General features: G+C 41.5%; 1 protein-coding gene across 3 annotated transcripts in view; it reads left to right on the forward strand.

Moving 5' to 3' along the window:
- Positions 1–7,650: 7,650 nt before the first annotated feature.
- Positions 7,651–22,211, forward strand: part of hibch (3-hydroxyisobutyryl-CoA hydrolase) — a 70,251-nt gene continuing 55,690 nt past the window's right edge. The window contains exons 1-4 of one of the 3 annotated variants that reach the window (XR_004826126.2): positions 7,651–8,330; positions 11,131–11,228; positions 16,297–16,381; positions 16,494–19,294. Coding sequence is in view for 1 of the 3 variants with exons in the window: in XM_052521924.1 (XP_052377884.1) it covers positions 8,309–8,330 (22 nt within the window). In the remaining 2 variants the exon portion in view is untranslated. Of the gene's footprint in view, positions 8,331–11,130; positions 11,229–16,296; positions 16,382–16,493; positions 19,295–22,211 lie in introns of those variants that run through there. The other 2 variants (XR_004826127.2, XM_052521924.1) reach the window with 2 other exon arrangements.

Genomic DNA, 22,211 nt, shown 5'->3' on the forward strand with positions numbered 1-22,211 from the left:
ACCCTGTTTCTTGCCTGCATCGAAGTAGCGGTCCTTGTACCTAGCATCGAGCATAGTGGCGACACAGTAAAGAGGCTCAGAGAGAATGCCACCGAATCACTTGTTCACAGCCTCTAGTAGAGGTTTTAACCCCACGGTCTGTATCGGCAGTTTTGTTGAGCAGGCCTTTCAATGCCATGACAGAGGGTATCACGTCTGCTGCAGACGCAGTTGAGGAGCTTCTTTCTCCAGTCAGTTGTTCGAATGGAGCTAGCTAGTGTGTTCATGTTTCAAACATGTTCTCAAATGCCATTGAGACGGCAACAGCGGTATGGGGCTGACATCGCTGGTCCAAATGTCAGTCGTGAAGCTAATAGCAGTGGCAACCATAGCAAGTAGCTCATGGATATACGTTTCAACAATACTGTGTAACTCCGGTAGGGCAACATCTGAAAAATAGTGCCTACTTGGTAGTGTGTATACTGGGGCTCGAGGTTCCCGACCAGTCGGCAAAAACCAACATCATCCACAACAGAGAACGGTTGATTGTCAAGGGTAATGAATTCTCATTAATGGATTTCGCCTTTTGAGTTGCCTCGCTGACTTGAACTTGTTTAGTTGTTGGAAGTGTGTGCTTAGTTTTTTTCTGCTTTTCTTCTAAGTAGTCACTGAACGTCTGGGGATGATTCACTTTCAAATAAGTAATTAGGTTTGTGGTATTGAAAGATTTCACTTTCTCCCCTCCTCGGGAAATAATAGCAGCACAAACTTAGCATATGGCCTTTTTTTTTTTATCTTCCTTTGAAACTTCAAAATAGATCCACACAGAAGACATTGTAGGCTAGGTTAGGAATGCTGTGTTTTATGTGTAGCTCTGTATTTTTTGTGTGGTGTCGTTACGTCATCTACCTACGTTATTTATGTTTGCACTTCAGCATTGACATCAGTTTTGCACATCGGCGTTAACACGGGGCCGATGCCGATGTTGGCATTTTTAGCTAATATCGTCCGATTCCGATATGCTTACCGATATATCGTGCATCCCTACTAATTGTATAGAAACCAGGGTTTGACCCCTAAGACAAGGTTCTTCTTATCAGCTGTCCGTACTAGAGCCATCTCCTCCCTGGTACCTCAAGAGTACACAAACACCAATTCAATCTATGGAATGCAGGCTCCGACAGAGGACAAGACCATCATAAATCAGTTGCTAGCCCAAAACCCCAGAGGCCAACTCAGTACACACAGACGAGGGAGTACTGAGAAACCTTATTCGATGCATAAACAGTAGTAAAACGTAATCTTGTAATTTTCTACCATGCTACTTTTCAGAAACTATTGGATTGGCTGCCTTCAACTAATGGCAGGGCTGTATCTGGAATTGCATGTTGAAGATCGAATGAATAGAGCACACACAAACTAGGGCAGGACCTAGTTATGGAAACTCTGGTCTAGCAGTTAGAACGTTGGGCCAGTAACTGAAAGGTTACTGGTTTGAATACCTGAGCCGACAAGGTGAAAAATCTGTCTGTGCCCTTGAGCAAGGCCCTTAAGCCTAATTTGCTCCAGGGGGCCATACTACTATGGCTGACCCTGTAAAACAACACATTTTACTGCACCTTTCCTGTGTATGTGACAACAAAACATTTGGTTTTTGTTCCTCCTTTGAATGTCCATTTCCCCAGGTGTACATTATCAAGTCAAACCAATTAATCAATGATATCAACTTTTCTTGTGCCTGTGTAATAAAACTGTACTTTGAGCAACATTTTATTAGCATGTTGTTACATAACTTTGGAAATGAACATTTTAATTGCATATCAATGAGCTAACAGTTTTTGTAAGAGGAATAGTGGCTGTTCCTTATTCCACCTGTAATAACTCCATTATTATGCCATTATAAATCAATTCCCAAAGTCCTATGTAAGTAACAACAATGTTGCTATTGTAATAATCAAAGTTACTACACATGTATAAGAACTTGATGTCAAGTGTTACCTTATGTCTCACTCATTATGAAAATATATTTGTTAGTCATTTTGAAGCTGCAAAAGAGGTCTATTCTAATGTTGAGGTCATTATATTATAGGCTATAGACTATATTAAGATTCATATCTAAGAGCCCTCCACACCATGTGCGTATGATAATATATTTAGACTAATTCAACTAGTTTTTGGTTCTTCATCAAGTATTTGGTAGCCATTAAATATATATACAGTGGGGCAAAAAAGTATTTAGTCAGCCACCAATTGTGCATGTTCTCCCACTTCAAAAGACGAGAGAGGCCTGTCGTTTTCATCATAGGTACACATCAACTATGACAGACAAAATGAGAGAAAACAATCCAGAAAATCACAGTGTAGGATTTTGAATGAATTTATTTGCAAATTATGGTGGAAAATAAGTATTTGGTCACCTACAAACAAGCAGGATTTCTGGCTCTCACAGACCTGTAACTTCTTCTTTAAGAGGCTCCTTTGTCCTCCAATTGTTACCTGTATTAATGGCACCTGTTTGAACTTGTTATCAGTATAAAAGACACCTGTCCACAACCTCAAACAGTCACACTCCAAACTCCACTATGGCCAAGACCAACGAGCTGTCAAAGGACACCAGAAACAAAATGGTAGACCTGCACCAGGCTGGGAAGACTGAATCTGCAATAGGTAAGCAGCTTGGTTTGAAGGAATCAACTGTGGGAGCAATTATTAGGAAATGGAAGACATACAAGACCACTGATAATCTCCCTTGATCTGGGGCTCCACACAAGATCTCACCCCGTGGGGTCAAAATGATCACAAGAACGGTGTGCAAAAATCCCAGAACCACACAGGGGGACCTAGTGAATGACCTGCAGAGAGCTGGGACCAAAGTAACAAAGCCTACCATCAGTAACACACTACGCCGCCAGGGACTCAAATCCTGCAATGCCAGACGTGTCCCCCTGCTTAAGCCAGTACATGTCCAGGCCCGTCTGAAGTTTGCTAGAGAGCATTTGGATGATCCAGAAGAAGATTGGGAGAATGTCATATGGTCAGATGAAACCAAAATAGATTTTTTTTGGTAAAAACTCAACTCGTCGTGTTTGGAGGACAAAGAATGCTGAGTTGCATCCAAAGAACGCCATACCTACTGTGAAGCATGGGGGTGGAAACATCATGCTTTTGGGCTGTTTTTCTGCAAGGGGACCAGGACGACTGATCCGTGTAAAGGAAAGAATGAATGGGGCCATGTATCGTGAGATTTTGAGTGAAAACCTCCTTCCATCAGCAAGGGCATTGAAGATGAAACGTGGCTGGGTCTTTCAGCATGACAATGATCCCAAACACACCGCCCGGGCAACGAAGGAGTGGCTTCGTAAGAAGCATTTCAAAGTCCTGGAGTGGCCTAGCCAGTCTCCAGATCTCAACCCCATAGAAAATCTTTGGAGGGAGTTGAAAGTCTGTGTTGCCCAGGAACAGCCCCAAAACATCACTGCTCTAGAGGAAATCTGCATGGAGGAATGGGCCAAAATACCAGCAGCAGTGTGTGAAAATCTTGTGAAGACTTACAGAAAACGTTTGACCTCTGTCATTGCCAATAAAGGGTATATAACAAAGTATTGAGATAAACTTTTGTTATTGACCAACTACTTATTTTCCACCATAATTTGCAAATAAATTAAAAATCCTTTTTCTCATTTTGTCTGTCATAGTTGAAGTGTACCTATGATGAAAATTACAGGCCTCATCTTTTTAAGTGGGAGAACTTGCACAATTGGTGGCTGACTAAATACTTTTTTGCCCCACTGTATATATATTTTTTCATATATTATTTGGTTTTCTGAGACCTGTATTTGAATATCAAAGAAAAGTGGATTATTAGTTGAAACTATATAAACTATATTCAACTACCACAACAAAATACAACTATTTCCTGCCCAGGTCTGTTCTCCACATCTCATTTGTAAATGCCAACTCTTTAAAATGTGCCCAATATTTACCAATGCTCAGTACTTTCCCAATTACTCATACTGTGTGTGTAGGGTGTGTAGTGTGAATCATTAGATGGTTGGAAGACTCATCTTACCAGATATTTATTGCCATCTGTCTTTAATCTTAATTCTTAATGCTTGTATTTCTCATATTATTTACAAAAATATTAATACCTGATAAGAGAATATTGCAGCTAAAAGCTGAATTGCAAAATACCTATCGCACATACATGCTTGTCTATTGTTGTGATTTAGATCAGTGTCACGGACGTGTGGAGAGACGGACCAAGGCACAGTGGATGTTGAGTTCCACATAATTTATTAATAAAGTGAAACTTAGCAACAATAAATCAATAAACTAACAACGAACCGTGATTACGTGGTACACAAAATAATATCCCACAACACAGGTGGGAACAATGAAGAACTTAAGTATGATCCCCAATCAGAGACAATGATAATCAGCTGCCTCTAATTGGGAACCATACCAAGCTCACCAACATAGAACTAGGAAAACTTGAACACAACATAGAAATACTAGATCACCCCCTAGTCAAGCCCTGACCTAATACACCATAGAGAAACAATGGTTCTCTATGGTCAGGGCGTGACAATCAGATCAAATTTGATGACCAATTTATGCAGAAATACAGGTAATTCCAAAGGGTTCACATACTTTTTCAAGCCACTACATTACGTAAAACCCAATGGACCATATGCACTATTCAATTAAAACTGAATTATTTGTAAAATGAAACAAATATTGGCCAATTATTTTAGACATTCATCAAATTACATAAAAACACAAAAATGACTGCCCTTCTATTACCACCCCACTCGCATTCCCTTGACATACACACACACACACACACACACACACACACACACACACACACACACACACACACACACACACACACACACACACACACAGAGAGAGAAAGAGAGATGTATGTTTAGTTTATGACGAGAGGTGTGGAGGTGTGTCTCTCTCTACAGTATAATTACGAGTTATTTCTCTGGGAAGCCATGCAGACAGAACCCTGACAGGAACTACATATCAGTAAGTACACTATTTCTAAATATGCCTTATTTTGACAGGATTTATTTTTTTAAACAATGTTTTTTTAAAGAAACATGTAAAACATGATTGATAGAGTTTAACAGATAGCACTTTGATTGCTGTGTTACAGTACTTTGAACTATGGGAGACTAAAATTGCCAATGCAGGGAAATATGTTCTTTGTATATCTTTAATTGTTAATAAGTATTTTTTTATCTACTTAGGGATACGTTTCCTAAATGTTTATTCCAGATGAAATAAAAGACCAAAAACAAAACAAAGCTAAAATGTTTGTATTCCATTTGGAAATGTACAATTTCTGCTATAATGCTAATTCTTAAGTAATCAAGAAAGTAGTTTATTTGACCTGTGTCAGTGCTTAATTTACCAGCAAATACTGGGATAAATACTTAGTACCTGCGTAAAATATCAATTAATTCAGTAACTTAGGTGCTTACTGATTACCTCAGTGCTTTCAATGCTCCAGCCAGTAGAAATCCATTGAAATACCATATTATATACAGTATCTTGACATTAATGTCAAAGCAATTATCTTTTATAAGTACTTAAGAAAAACTGTTTATAAAGGTATCTTTGCAGACAGTATTTACCTGGCAACTACATGAATAAAAAGCACTGCAAAAGGATTTTTAAAAAAATGTTGGCCAACACCCCACTGTTACTTTCCTGGTAAGGAACATTGGTCTTGGTGTGCAGCCAGCAGCCACATCTTTCTAGGACACTATTGTTCCATATGTTTGCAGATAGCATTTTCCACAACCAGTCAGACTGGTTAGATGTGACTGAATGTAGCAATATGTTGACAAGGACCTCCTCCATCTCAAACTCTAGGTTCTATACTAGCGAAAGCGGGGACAAAATATAATATTTTAAATAAATCATTAAAATAAGTAGAAATATTTTTTCCATTTCAGGGTTTTGATCTGAAACATCGAGATGTGGGGTCACAACCAAGGTAAATGTTTGTAAATGCAGACCCATTTAATTTGTTTCTACCTCTCTTTCAATTTATAGTGTAGGTAATTTGGCTCATATTCTATATAAATCTCTCCTTGTATAGGAAACCAGCATCCCACTGGCTACAACGTGAACCCAAGCGGGTGCGAACCGCCAATGCCAGGTGGGGGACACCCTGGCGGGTGCACCGTTGGTCCCATCATGGCCCCATTATGCCCTCCCTACCAGCCCCCCTCCACTTGCTACCCTGTGCCACCATCTTATCCAGTACAGGGTCCCCATGGAGGTCATGGGCATGGGCACGATCATGGGCACGGGCACGGACCTCATGGCCATGATCATGGTCACGGGCACGGACATCATGGCCATGATCATGATCATGGTCACGGTCACGGGCATCGTGGAGGTCACGGTCATGGAGGGCACGGTCATGGAGGACACGGAGGGCACGGTCGCGGAGGGCATGGTCGCGGAGGGCATGGTCATGGGCATGGTCATGGTCATGGTCATGGGCACGGTCATGGGCACGGTCATGGATGCAGGCACAGGCACAAGCATGGGCATTGGCATGGGGGTTGTCACAAGAAAGGGAAGCAGAGTCATGGGGTAAGAGATCTTTTTAGTCTAAAACTAATTGAAAGTGCTCCATAGTAAAAAAAATCTCTGTTCAATTTAAATAATTTATGTTGAATTAAAGGTGTTCCTTTTCTGTTTCTCCTCCATCCAGAGTTCAAGCAGCTCCTGCAGCAGTGACTCCGACTAGAGCCTGCAGTCAGAGGGACATGACTTATCCTCTTATCAGCCGTAAGAGACCTGGATCTCTCTCCTCAGTGCTTTACTATAGCCCCAGAACCAATCCCTAATCCCCATCCCTAATATATGGATGTTACAAACCCACATCTCTCCCGCTCATAGGTCTGATTTTTTTTAAAGCATGATGGTTTCTTTTATGTAAAATAATTAAAGGACACAGAGGGAAACTTATTTTTTCTTGTTGTATGTCAAAATGATTAAAAAAATAAACAACTGTCCAATTACTGTGTACATCATAACTACAACCCACAGTATACGTTTTTGATATTTCAATCCTGGGGAATTCTGATTTGTTTATGGGTATTTGGTTATCTGAGCCAAGCTATAATTGTAACCCTGCATAGTTTCCTCATAAAGTCAAGCATTCCTAAACATTGATTTGTAGGAACCTAAACTCAAATGTGGGCGGGTTGCCTGTTTTGCATGTTATTTTGACATGAATACATGTCACATATCAGTTTGCACACAATATAAAAAAAAACAATTATATCATTAAGTTAATAAAGCTGTATACAAACTTAGTCTCTTTGTTGCTTTATTGAGTAAGGCAGCTCAAAAATGCAGGTGTCTCAGTGCTCTCTGTGGTGGTGGGGCAGCCAGTGGAAAAAACGGAGCAGAGGGGTTGGTAATGTTCTCTAGTTGGGTGTGATTGGGTTATGTTCTCTAGTTCCACCGTGATTGGCTCAGTGTTCTGTCACTCATGGGGACACTACGTCGCACCCAAATCTAAGAGTAAAGCTCGAAAATTCAAGCCCCAAGGGTGCTTGCCATAGAGAGTTACATTAGAAGTGCCCATCCAAGAGGGCTCAAGGTCATTGGACACAGATAAAATTACGTGAAAGAAATCACGTTATATCTACAGTAGCTTTGATTGGACTGATCATGTCAACCTCATACTTTCATAATCTTAGCTAGCAAGCTAGTAGTCATCATCATGGATCTAGTCGACAATCTACTGGCAAATTATTTGTAATCCTTGTCATATGAAGACAAATAATGAAGAAGAATTATAGATAAAACATATTAGTGCTCATCGGCCATTGGACATAAACATTACACAACAAGTTGGAAATCGCAAATTCAATAATGAGTGGTTTGGAAGGAATTAGTATAGTGGCTAACTACAAGCATTGCAAAGCAATCACTAGCCTGCTATTCAGTGGAGTGGGTTTGTGGTTCCAAATCTGGGATTAAGGGTCCATTTTCCAAATTTAAAATGATAAACATTCAACATTGTCCATGCTGTCAATCCAGCATGATTTCTGCCGCGCTCAAAACTGTAAACTCAGAATTGTGAAATCTGACTTCAGTGAGTTCAAGAGAACTGGGAACTCTGGAAAAAAATTAGCCTTGACTGGGAAAATGCATTTTCAATGGTCATCCATCTCGGAATTGCAAGTCGGGAACTCTGTCCTCTTTCGATCCGAAGATCACTGACGTCATCGTGATTCGACCTTGTTTTTTTTTAAAGCACCATAAATCCAGAGAACGCAAGACTTTGATGACAAAATTTGTTCACGAAGGTGAGTCCAAAGAATGTATTGTATGCTACTGCATAAATGATATAATATGCCAGGGAGACATGTATACTGTAGCTAAGAAAGTAATACTAAGTGTATGTTGTGTAGTAAACTGTTAGCCCATATGCCTCACTCTAATAATTTGGTCCCTAAATAGATTTTTAGGTTTGCCCCACCAAGATTTACATGCTAAAATCGCCACTGCCCTGGGATGTCACATTCATCACACTTATATCAATCAGTACACTCCTAAAACCTAAGCATACGAAACGTCTAATACATCAAATAAGCCTCACGTAATTAAAATAACAATTCAATTGTATCTGGACTAAATTTGACACCAATTGCCCCCCCCATTCAAAAACTCCTCACTTGCTTAATAATTAATGATCTGCTTAACGTAGACAGATTTTGGGCACAGAAACCCCACTCGCGTAGCCTCTTCCTCTGCTGAACGTTAACTTGCAGAGAGGTTTGAAGTAGTGATGGGAAAACGAGGCTTTCTGAAGCCTTTGGAGCTTTTACCAAATTGTGCCGGAAAATGATTCAAAGCTTTTAACACAATGTACATTAGTGACATCTGCTGGTCAGCAATAAACACCATTTGCTGTTCAGGTATAAGTAGTATGTATTACTGTTAGATTTGCCTCCAGCACAGGGCCCGCGCCAGAACGAATCTGTTGGACGGGCATTTGATTTCCATAGGGGGGCACGTTTTTGTCACGGGATCTCCTTTTTGGATAAATGTAAAAAAAAATAATAAAAAAAAACAAACATTTACATTACATTTACATTTAAGTCATTTAGCAGACGCTCTTATCCAGAGCGACTTACAAATTGGTGCATTCACCTTATGACATCCAGTAGAACAGTCACTTTACAATAGTGCATCTAAATCTTAAAGGGGGGGGTGAGAAGGATTACTTATCCTATCCTAGGTATTCCTTAAAGAGGTGGGGTTTCAGGTGTCTCCGGAAGGTGGTGATTGACTCCGCTGTCCTGGCGTCGTGAGGGAGTTTGTTCCACCATTGGGGGGCCAGAGCAGCGAACAGTTTTGACTGGGCTGAGCGGGAACTGTACTTCCTCAGTGGTAGGGAGGCGAGCAGGCCAGAGGTGGATGAACGCAGTGCCCTTGTTTGGGTGTAGGGCCTGATCAGAGCCTGGAGGTACTGAGGTGCTGTTCCCCTCACAGCTCCGTAGGCAAGCACCATGGTCTTGTAGCGGATGCGAGCTTCAACTGGAAGCCAGTGGAGAGAGCGGAGGAGCGGGGAAACGTGAGAGAACTTGGGAAGGTTGAACACCAGACGGGCTGCGGCGTTCTGGATGAGTTGTAGGGGTTTAATGGCACAGGCAGGGAGCCCAGCCAACAGCGAGTTGCAGTAATCCAGACGGGAGATGACAAGTGCCTGGATTAGGACCTGCGCCGCTTCCTGTGTGAGGCAGGGTCGTACTCTGCGGATGTTGTAGAGCATGAACCTACAGGAACGGGCCACCGCCTTGATGTTAGTTGAGAACGACAGGGTGTTGTCCAGGATCACGCCAAGGTTCTTAGCGCTCTGGGAGGAGGACACAATGGAGTTGTCAACCGTGATGGCGAGATCATGGAACAGGCAGTCCTTCCCCTGGGAGGAAGAGCAGCTCCGTCTTGCCGAGGTTCAGCTTGAGGTGGTGATCCGTCATCCACACTGATATGTCTGACATGCAGACATGATGCGATTCGCCACCTGGTCATCAGAAGGGGAAAAGAGAAGATTAATTGTGTGTCGTCTGCATAGCAATGATAGGAGAGACCATGTGAGGTTATGACAGAGCCAAGTGACTTGGTGTATAGCGAGAATAGGAGAGGGCCTAGAACAGATGATGTGTGAGTGATTTCACTACACAATTATTTGGAGTTTCCGCAACGCCCTCAAGTTAATTTCGATGCCAGTTGTTCGATGCACCCTCCTCTACAGTGATGTCTCCACGAATCTCTACACTCACTGGCAAGAACTGACAGAATTTCGGACCAATTACATGTGCGCTTTTGATGCTCCTACTTTCTTTCGGTAAGATTTGGCATGGATCCTCAGATCCTCAAAAGGTTCTACAGCTGCACCATCGAGAGCATCCTGACTGGTTGCATCACTATCTGTTATGGCAACTGCTCGGCCTTCGACCGCAAGACACTACAGAGGGTAGGGCATACGGCCCAGTACTTCACTAGGGCCAAGCTTCCTGCCATCCAGGAACTCTATACCAGGCAGTGTCAGAGGAAGGCCCTAAAAAATGTCAAAGACTCCAGCCACCCTTGTCATAGACTGTTCTCTCTGCTATAGCACGGCAAGCAGTGCCGGAGCGACAAGTCTAGGTCCAAGAGGCTTCTAAACAGCTTCTACCCCCAAGCCATAAGACTCCTGAACATCTAACAAATGCCTAACCAGACTGTTTGCATTGCCCCCCTTACACTGTTGCTACTCTCTGTTATTGTCTATGCATAGTCACTTTAATAACTCTACCTACATGTACACATTACCTCAATTTCCTTGACTAACCGGTGCCCCGCACATTGACTCTGTACCGGTACCCCTTGTATATAGCCTAGCTATTGTTATTTTACTGCTGATCTTTAATTATTTGTTACTTCTAATTCTTATTTTTTTTAGGTACTTTTCTTAAAACTGCATTGTTGGTTAAAGGGTTTGTAAGTAAGCATTTCACTGTAAGGTCTACATCTGTTGTATTCTGTGCATGTGACAAATAAAATTTTATTTGATTTGACACCCCTATTTCTTTTGACACACCCAACCATTTTGGGCTGTAGTTATCCACTTCCAGAGAGGATCAGACCAGACAGGAAGAGACGAAGTGAGAGGATTTACTCCACCCAAAATCTTTCTAATGAAAATAAACCCACATGAGGTGAGGAATTTCTGTATGGAGGTTAATGAGCGAGTCGAATTTGTCAACAAAAAATGTAATTGCACATTTTCGATGTGAGGCTTATTTGATCGAAGACAGGTTGTTACAAATCAATCAATCAAATGTATTTATAAAGTCCTTTTTACATCAGTAGATGTCACAAAGTGCTACACAGAAACCCGGCCTAAAGCCCCAAACAGCAAGCAATGCAGATGTTTAAGCATGGTGGCTAGGAAAAACTCCCTAGAAAGGCAGGAACCTAGGAAGAAACATAGAGAGGAACCAGGCTCTGAGGTGTGGCCAGTCCTCAGGAGTAAATGTCAGTTGGCTTTGCATAGCCGAGCATTCAGAGGTCAAGACAGCAGGTGTGGTAGAGAGAGAGGTTGTCGAAACGGCAGGTCCGGGACAAGGTAGCACGCCCGGTGAACAGGTGCAGGGTTCCATAGCCGCAGGCAGAACAGTTGAAACTGGAGCAGAAGCACAACCAGGTGAACTGGGGACAGCCAGACGTCATCAGGCCAGGTAGTCCTGAGGCATTGTCCTAGGGCTCATATCCTCCGTTGAGTGGAGGGGAGAGAGAGAGAGAGAGAGAGAGAGAGAGAGAATTAGAGGGAGCATACTTAAATTCACACAGGACACCAGAATTACACCATATATAACAGACTGACCCTAGCCGGTGCCAATATATCCTCCTAACACCGGCTTCGAGGGCATTATTACTTTTATACAACGGGTTACCAACATTAAAATAATGATTTAGATATTTTCATTTAAAAAATAAATAAAAATCGTACAATTTCATCCTTCCACGAGATATAGTCCCGACATAAATCTAAGGTTGCTACACACATTGGCTGGACGTTTCTTTTATCGGTTTGGTAGCCAGAGACGCGACCCAGTCGTTAAGTCTTTTTGCTCTGTATCTATGGAAAATACCCAGTCGTTCGTTCTAAGTGTTCCATTGCCATACTGGCTGGAAATGTTCTTATCCCTTGCTTGCTAGCTAGCCAACTATGCCTAATCTTTCAGGCACGTCAAACAGTGTAGCCAGAATAACATTAAAGTAGCTGCATTTGCATTTGTTTAAGCTGTTTTCTAGTGACATTTATTTGGATACATCCATAACAATTAGCTAATGATGCACGGTTTTGCCTGGCATACAAAATGTGCTCCCTCGTCAGGACACTGTTATTCAGAGGAGCTAGCCAACAACACAGCTAACACAATCACTTCAAACTGAAGCTGAAAAGACTGCAAACTAGCTGCATTTAGTTTCATTTTTTTTTTACATTTCTTTGTATATATCCATAAAAATGATGCCAGCTGATTCATGATTTCGACTGACTGAGAAAAGCTGTCTGTCTGCCTGTATGTCTCGTCCCGACAGTTCATTACTATGGGACAGAAGAAGATTGATTCAATATTGAAATTCGATGTTTCAAATGTCGGAGAGAGACAGACAGAAAAGTTTATACAAATCTCTGCTGTTAAAAACCAAATGCTAGTCAAAAATACATTTGAGATAATGTCTAGATGCTTTTCATAGTGGATATCAACTTTATAAATTGTTGGGCTGATGAGACAGTGGATTGCGCAGTCAGATGGAACATAGTAAATAGGCATTTCAACATAATAGATTTAGCCGGTGGTAATTTGTGGAATAGACACCGGTTGGAATGCGGTTTTAACCAATCAGCATTCAGGATTAGACCCACCTGTTGTATAAAGTGCCAATTTACCACAGTTTAGGGCTGTTTTTAGGCTTGATGCAATATATCACAACCCCCAAAGGTGACTTATTGTTACTATAAACTGGTTAACAACGTAATTAGAACAGTAAAACATTTTTGGGGGTCATATCCATGGTATATGATCTGATATACCACGGCTTTCAGCCAATTCAGGGCTCAAACCACCCAGTTTATAAAACCCGTTTTAGCATGGACATTGCCATTGAGTGCTTCCATTTTAAAGTATCCAACTGGGTGGGGATTCCTATGAGTTGGGAGCAATCAACCAATGAAGAAGAAAATGGACTAATTTAAAATGGCTGCCCAAGTTGTCACAGACACTATAGAGTAACACATTAAGAGTCATAATACCCCAAGGAAACGGTTCCAATTGTATTTCCACCATTTATTTTTCCTATATGGGATTTTAGAAAAACATAAAATAAGGTCTGTATTTCTTGTAGGCTTACCCTGGCGTTACGTTTTAGTAACCGTGTAAATCTTTCCAGGACAAGGTGACTTATTTATTTGTGATATTTGCCTGTATTTACCCCCAAGATGTAATACTAATTAGCTGCTAAAGTGGCTATTATAAAGAACTACAAATTCAATGATGTTCTGGACAAGACTACGAATCTCTGGATTAACTATCTAATGTTAGCTAAATATAGTAATGAATAAATAGGCTACATTTCTTTAAATGGACAATTATGTTAACTGTCTTGTGCAATTTTTACATTGACAAAATACCTGTTAGCAAAGGTATCAGCTAGAGATGACGTGCAGGAGCTTGCAGGGATTTTTAGTTTTGCATGATGTCTACTTTGATGCTAATTGGCACTTTCGAATCTGAGAGTAAATAGAGCTGAATATATTCTTAAGTCACCTTGTCCTAGAGAGATTTGCACAGTTATCAAAAGTAATGTCAGAGTAACCCTAAATGAAACACTTCCCTTGGGGAAAATGAATGGTGGAAAACTTATTGGAACCATTTCCCTGTTTGACCGCTAGGTTTTATGGGTATTATGACACCTCCATTGAGAATCAGGGTTATTCCACCAAATATTGATTTCTGAACTCTTCCTACATTAAAACATTAGTATTGTGTTGTTTAAAAATGAATATGAATTATTATTATTATTATTTTCCTTGAATTATTTGAGGTCTGACAACACTACATCTTTTTTGTTATTTTGACCAGTTGTCATTTTCTGCAAATAAATGCTCTAAATGACAATATTTTTATTTGGAATTTGAGAGAAAGTTTGTCAGTAGTTTATAGAATACAACCAAAATGTTAATTTTACCCAAACAAATACCTATAAATAGTAAATCCAGAGAAACTGATAATTTTGCAGTGGTCTCTTCATGTTTTCCAGTGCTGTATATCAGGCTGATTATTATGACGTAAAATGTTTTCTTTGTGTATCTCTTGTTGCGTCATTATTGTTGCCATTGTCCTGGCTGGAAGAAGGTTCATTGAATGGGCATATGCATCATGTACAGTAGGGGGAGTGCAAGTGCTTCTCAAATGTAACATTTCATGCCTTCTCCACACTCGTCCTCACAAGAGCATATTGAAGAGAACGTCCTCGGAGAATGCATTTGAAGCACGGTAGTAAGCATATTGAAGAGAACGTCCTCGGAGAATGCATTTGAAGCACGGTAGTAAGCATATTGAAGAGAACGTCCTCGGAGAATGCATTTGAAGCACGGTAGTAAGCATATTGAAGAGAACGTCCTCGGAGAATGCATTTGAAGCACGGTAGTAAGCATATTGAAGAGAACGTCCTCGGAGAATGCATTTGAAGCACGGTAGTAAGCATATTGAAGAGAACGTCCTCGGAGAATGCATTTGAAGCACGGTAGTAAGCATATTGAAGAGAACGTCCTCGGAGAATGCATTTGAAGCACGGTAGTAAGCATATTGAAGAGAACGTCCTCGGAGAATGCATTTGAAGCACGGTAGTAAGCATATTGAAGAGAACGTCCTCGGAGAATGCATTTGAAGCACGGTAGTAAGCATATTAAGAAACACCCATGATTTTGGTTCGTGAGTGTGTGTGATATTGGTGATTGATAAGTATTTTCAACATTATAAAGAAAACCTTTTAAAAACAATGCAACATTGCTATGTTGATCTGATCCTTGCTGTTGGAAAACTACATTAGTGTCTGACTTTCGGCTGTCACCGATGCACGTCCCCCGACTTCACTCTTCGACTTTCGTTTACAGTCAGTCGCTTTCTCCTTACCATTCAGCACGCCCGATATCTTGACATTGCATTAGTCAAGCCACTTAGTCTTCCAACTGCAAATGATATGTTTCTCCAAAGTGACTAACAATAACCTAGCAAATTAACAATAATTGGTGGACTTTTCCATACTGCAATGCAAGGAAGAATTAAACAGCATTTTTAGTTAGTCAAGCCTTATCTACCTCACCTCTGACATTTGTGAGCCAATGTAAAAGAGGTCAATATGTCCAAGTTTACACTGTCCATAGTTCATTGTCACATTTAATCTCTGTAAAAAAAAACACATCTTTCTTGTGTTCTCTTTAAGGTCTAAGGACAAGTGGTAATGGCTCAGATGTTGTAATACTCTCTCCACAGAAATTAAGGGGGGGGGGGGACATGCAAGTTAAAAGCATTAGCTACATTAACAGCACCACATGTAGAAATGTGGTGTAGGAGAGTGATAGAAATTTAGGAGCTAACAAATTAAGCTTGTTCTGCTACTACTACTTAACACCGGCATTGCTGTACCTAAAATGTTTCAGCTTGTGTTTACATTGCCTCTGTGTGTGTTTGGGGGAAGATGTCAAGTCAGGCCGAGGTGCTGATGGAGAAAGTGGGGAATGCTGGGGTAATCACCTTGAATCGATCCAAAGCCCTGAACTTGATCCGACTCTCTCACTATCTAGGCTACCTGTCACTAGGGCCATGGGTCAGATCCCCTACTGCAAACAACAGCAGCCAACTGTAGGAGTAGTCAATTAAATGTGGCAACAGTTTGGCTAAACTGCTTACTGTTAAGGCCTCTATTCACAGTAGAAAATTGGGCAAGTTAAGGTTGCATTCAAAATCTTAAATGTTGAAAAACTTGTTTTAATGGCCGTGGAACGTGCAAATACTTTTTTAAACACAAATATATTTTGCAATGTGCAACAACTATTCTATAGCTTGAATGCAATGAGTTACATTGGCATTCCAATGGGCAAATGTAGTAGCTTGTCGTGTATCATGGGTAAACCTAAGATGGCAGTCAGCATTGACTTGCACTGATCCACATAATGTACTAAACTGTTTTGAATCTATTTTGCATGTTTCATCGTAGAAATGGTAGACGCACAAGGAGACTGATATTGTGATTATCAAAGGAGCCGGTGGCAAAGCCTTCTGTGCTGGTGGAGACATCAGAGGTAAACAACAGGATCTTGATTTGTACTGAATGTGGTCATCTACATTTTCAAACGGGCGTCTTATCATCTCTGTGCTTTACTGAGCGCATTTTGTGATGTCATTTCCCCCTAGCTGTGACTGAAGCGGGGAAGCGTAGGAGATCCCCTTGGTAATGACGTCTTCCGTGAAGAATACATCCTGAACAATACTATTGTTACGTGTCCCAATCACGCATCTTCCATGATTATGTAAGAGAGGGGAGAGTTCTATAACAAACAGTATGCCTGTGTATTACATAATGTTTGGTTTTCATTATGAACCTACAAGGACAGACCGTACTGTACATCCATTTTCTCTGATGAGACCAGCTATTTTTTTTTGTATCTTAAGAGTACCTGTTTCCCTCCTTTGGCTATCAGTGACTTTTTCTACAACACTTGGTTTGACTTATATTTTATATTTTAAGGAACATATCAGAAACCATATGTGGCCCTTATTGATGGGATAACAATGGGAGGGGTGAGGATAAAAAATATATTATTTTGCCCAGACCTCCGAGCATACAGATAGATGACATTGCAAGTTATTTCTGCGGTGCATGTTTTGACCACCAGATGGCGACATGAGCGGGCATGATTAGCATGATTTCCTTGGAGCAGAGATGGAGTGTGGTCCTGGCTGTCACTGTAGCTTGTCTCAGTAATCTCCCTTGAAAAGGTTAGATGAAAATAAAAACAGGTAGGCTTCTAAACACAAACATGGTTTGCCAAAACCCAACAAGATGGCAGATAAGTAGCCCGTAGCAGTGCATGGGTAAAATCACTGGGGAAGCCATATTTAATATTTAGCTCTGTGTTGTGATAATTGCATTGTTTGCTCTTTAACCTATTAGATCATATTCCTTGCAACTGTGATATATAGGCATAAAGGCTGAGACGATAAGAAGAATACATTCAACCACGCCTTTATTTTACATGACCTACAGCATGGTCAAGCAGGTTAATGTTTCTGACATTTTCGGACCACTAAACTACTATTGATTTAGAATCACCCTACACCAATGCCATCCTCCTCTCTTTCATGTTGACAAAACGATCACTCTGTCATACAGTACATGCTTGTATTTTTTGTTGTCCTAGAATACCTGGCTAAAATGCTTGCTCGCTAGCCTAACTTCCATTCATGGGCAACATTATTTAGTTAACATTAGCCGTCTACATCTGGCTACATATTGAACTTCCATCCTCTCAGGCCAGGGGCACAACAATGTATGAATTAATGGTTAGATCAGAATCGCCATTATAATCATTGGCCAGTATGTACAATTAAGTAAAACCTCTCCCTCCATGGCTAATTTAGGAAGGGGCCAATTTTAGCTAGCTGGGTAACTATCCACCAGAGGACAACGAGATGCAACAATTCCAAGTTTTTCTGTCAATTATGTATGCTCTCTATGGGATTTGATAGGAGTGTTGTCAAATCCTTGTATACAAAATTAGCCAATCAGCATTGAGCTAAACTGAGCGAGCTCAACTGAGAATGGTCCTGGCGCACAAAAAAATAATGTCAAGGGAAGCTAGCTTGAATTGGCCCTTTCCCCGATGCTCGCTGGCTTCACTTGCCTTCAATGCTATGGGTGGCCACAATGTCATACTCATTTGGACCAGACAGCATCAGGTAGATGGCCCACACATAGAGAGACAGGGGAGCTCTGTTTCTCCTGTGAGATACATTCAGCTTCGTGCGAATTGAAGAAAATGTATGAAACATAGAGAGACGAAAGATAAATCATTTAGTTTTTTAATTGGGATTTTTTGGGGGGGAAACCCTTGGCCACTATGAATACACACCACTGTGGGTAGCCAGTTGGGTCACAAACTAGAATAGGTATTTGAATATGTTGTCATTTTGTGAATATCATGTCCCTTTTTTTGGGTGCAGAAATACTACATTTGGAATGTTTAGCCTTTGAGTCATCACCAGTGACCCAATTTCAGGTTCTTTGAAATGACTAATGTTCCAAAAACAAGGACTGATTTTGCCTTTGGTGGAAAACTTTTGTACTATACGTGCATTAGACTAGCATCCACAGCAGTATGAAAATGCTTTAATTTGCAAAGTTATGGGTCTGATATGGAGGAAATACTGATGGACATTTGATTTATTGCCCCTCATTCACTCTCAAGGAAGTACTTGTGTATTTCATTCCCTTCAAACAGAATTTACTCTGAAGGTTTTGATCATAGTTCAACTGTACACACCTCATTTACACAAAGGCCTCTCTGTCTAGAGTACAATTAATTTGCCCCTATGAGTTCACACACTGTTCAAGTCCTTTGATGACACCCTTTTTATAGCTGGCAATAAAATGTGTCAGTTTGCTCTATAATTTACAGACCTTGCTGCAGGTGGCAGCCATGTGCTTAACATCCTGTAGTCCCTTTTTTATTGTGAATTGATACCAAGGTGGGCTCTCATTGGTCGCGATGAGAAGTGACATAGACCAGAGCATGTTGCTGCCACTGTTTTTTCCCATCCTCCTATCAGACTTGCCCGGTATGTGAATTGATACCTTGTTGTCCTGCAGATGGTTAGAAGCGGAGAGGCACTAGCTACAGTTACTCAGACAGTAGACATAGAGCTGCTGCCGAAGACAGTCAATACAACCATGAAGAGCGCACCATCATACATTGTGATAGGAATGTGTGGAAGTGGTATGTCTGACAGAGTAGAAGCCAAGCCATGATTTAATATGAGTAGCCTAGATTGTTTTGGAATAAAGGGTTAAAGGAAATCTCACTAATACGTAGACATTTCGATCCACTCAGAACCTTGTCCAGTCATTCCATGTTAGCGATGTATTATTTCGCCCAGCCCATAATGAGAAGTAATATGTGGCATGTGTATGCTGGATGAGACACTGTGGCAATAGTTTCACCCAGCTGTCAGACTGTCAGCTGTGTGTCCCCCTCTCTTCCTCTTCCGGGTGCCCAACAAGGTCACTGAGCACAGACGAACTGCGTGTGTCCATCAGGTTCAATGTGTTTGTGTGTTTTTGTCGGTTTCCCCCTGGCAGGGTGGAGTCATGGAGAGGTGTGAGTGATTTAGATCGAGTTCACACACAGCACACAAAGATCTATCAATTTCTTATGGCATATGAAAGGGTTTGACTCAGGCAGGCTACATTCAGACACATCTTCTTGTATGGGGTGGCAGCCTAGTGGTTAGAGCGTTGGGCCAGTAACTGAAAGGTTGCTAGATCAAATCCCCAAGCTGACAAGGTAAAAATCTGTTGTTCTGCCCCTGAACAAGGCAGTTCAGGGGCACTGTTCCTAGGCCGTCATAGTTAAGAACAAATTCTTATTTAGACTTGCCTAGTTAAATAAATAAAAAATAGGGCCACGGAGAGCTGTTCTGGATGACTGTGTGGTAATGCTTTCTCTCGGTAGCCGATGTGAGCAAGGCCTTTAAACAGGTCAACGTTCACAAAGCCGCGGGGCCAGACGGATTACCAGGACGTGTACTCAAAGCATGCACGGACCAACTGACAAGTGTCTTCACTGACATTTTCAACCTCTCTCTGACCGAGTCTGTAATACCTACATGTTTCAAGCAGACCACCATAGTCCCTGTGCCCAAGGAAGCGAACGAAGGTAACCTACCTAAATGAATACCGCCCCGTGGCACTCATGTCGGTAGCCATGAAGTGCTTTGAAAGGCTGGTCATGGCTCACATCAACAGCATCCTCCCGGAAACTCTAGACCCACTCCAATTCGCATACTGCCCCAACAGATCCACAGATGATGCAATCTCAATCGCACTCCACACTGCCCTTTCCCACCTGGACAAAAGGAACACCTATGTGAGAATACTGTGTGGGAAGGGTAGGCCCCGCTGATCCTCAAGACTGGGGCCCCTCAGGGGTGTGTACTTAGTCCCCTCCTGTACACCCTGTTCACCCACGACTGCGTGGCCAAACACGACTCCAAAACCATCATTAAGTTTGCTGACGACACAACAGTGGTAGGCCTGATCACAGACAACGATAAGACAGCCTATAGGGAGGAGGTCAGAGAACTGGCAGTGTGGTGCCAAGACAACAACCTCTCCCTCAATGTGAGCAAGACAAAGGATCTGATTGTGGACTACAGGAAAAGGCGGGCCGAACAGGCCCTCATTAACATCGACTGGGCTGTATTGGAGCGGGTTGAGTTTCAAGCTCCTTGGTGTCCACATCACCAACAAACTATCATGGTCCAAACACACCAAGACAGTCATGAAGAGGGCACGACAAAACCTTTTCCTCCTCAGGAGATGAAAGATGTGGCATAGGTCCCCAGATCCTCAAAAGGTTTTACAGCTGCACATTCAAGAGCATCCTGACTGGTTGCATTACCGCCTGGTATGACAACTGCCCGACATCTGACCGTAAGGCGCTACAGGCGTACAGCCCAGTACATCACTGGGGCCAAGCTTCCTAACATCCAGGACCTATATAATAGGCAGTTTCAGAGGAAAGCCCATAAAATTGTCAGACTCGTCACCCAAGTCATAGACTGTTTTCTCTGTTACCGCACGGCAAGTGGTACCGGAGTGCCAAGTCTAGGACCAAAAGGCTCCTTAACAGCTTCTATCCCCCAAGCCATAAGACTGCTGAACAATTAATCAGATGGCCACCGGACTATTTACATTGACAACCCCCCTCCATTTGCTTTGTACCCTGCTGCTACTCACTGTCTGTTATCTATGCATAGTCACTTCACCCCTACCTACAGGTGCAAATGACCTCAACTAACCTGTACCCCCGCACACTGACTCGGTACCGGTACCCCCTGTATATAACCTTGTTATTGTTACGTATTGTGTTACTTTTGACATTTTTTTTTATTTTTTACTTTAGTTTATTTGGTAAATATTTGATTAACTCTTCTTGAACTGCTCTGTTGGTTAAGGGCTTGAAAGTAAGCATTTCACACTATGGTCTACACCATAGTGTGACAAATAAAGTTTGATTTTACTTACCTTACTTAATTACTCACCAGTAAGGGGCAATATAGCCTACTACCTGGGGGCCTCCTGAGAATCTCAGGAGTCGTCTAAAGGATGTTTTACACCAAACATCTTTATCACTATTGTTTATACATTTGGGCTTCAAGTTTGTTCTCTGCATATTTCCATGGGGGGAAAGTGTGGATGTCTTAGCGATAGACAACTGGGAAAAATCATAAATTCAGTGGTTGGATGGTGAAAGCAAGTGTTATGGAAGCATTTTACCCCTGTCCAATCAGAACTATCTCCCCTGAGTGAGCGCTTGATTTATTGGCCTGTCTGTTTTTTTATGGTGTGCCCAGATCCCGGTCTAACACTGAAAACAATGACGAGCCTACCTGTTGGCCTGATCAAACACGACAGAGCCACTGGTCTATATTGACACAATTTCTAAACGTGTTATTTCAATCACCCTGCCACATTTTTCAGATGTAAGTTGCATATATTTTTTTAACTCTTATGTACTTAACTCTAAACTGATAACTTGTAATGCAATCTTACATCAGATGATAGGCTCACCATTTAGTAATTTTAACTACCATTTAATCCAATTGCAAAAAATGCAAGATTCACATTTCAAAACTTTTTTTTTTCTTTAGTCCTGGTTAGAAAGAATAGTAGATGGTAAATATCCTAGTATTTGACAAGAAGGCATATTAGTCCAAGTCACCGAATGGCACTGATCCAGACCCAAATTCAGTTACTGCTCTTTTCAATCGTTGGGCATCTTTTGAGTTCAATATCATTACATTAGACTTTCATTAGACAGTCATGTATGCATTAGTGAATCAATCATACAA

This window comes from Oncorhynchus keta, chromosome 7, assembly GCF_023373465.1.
Source record: "Oncorhynchus keta strain PuntledgeMale-10-30-2019 chromosome 7, Oket_V2, whole genome shotgun sequence".
Classification (NCBI taxonomy): Eukaryota; Metazoa; Chordata; class Actinopteri; order Salmoniformes; family Salmonidae; genus Oncorhynchus; species Oncorhynchus keta.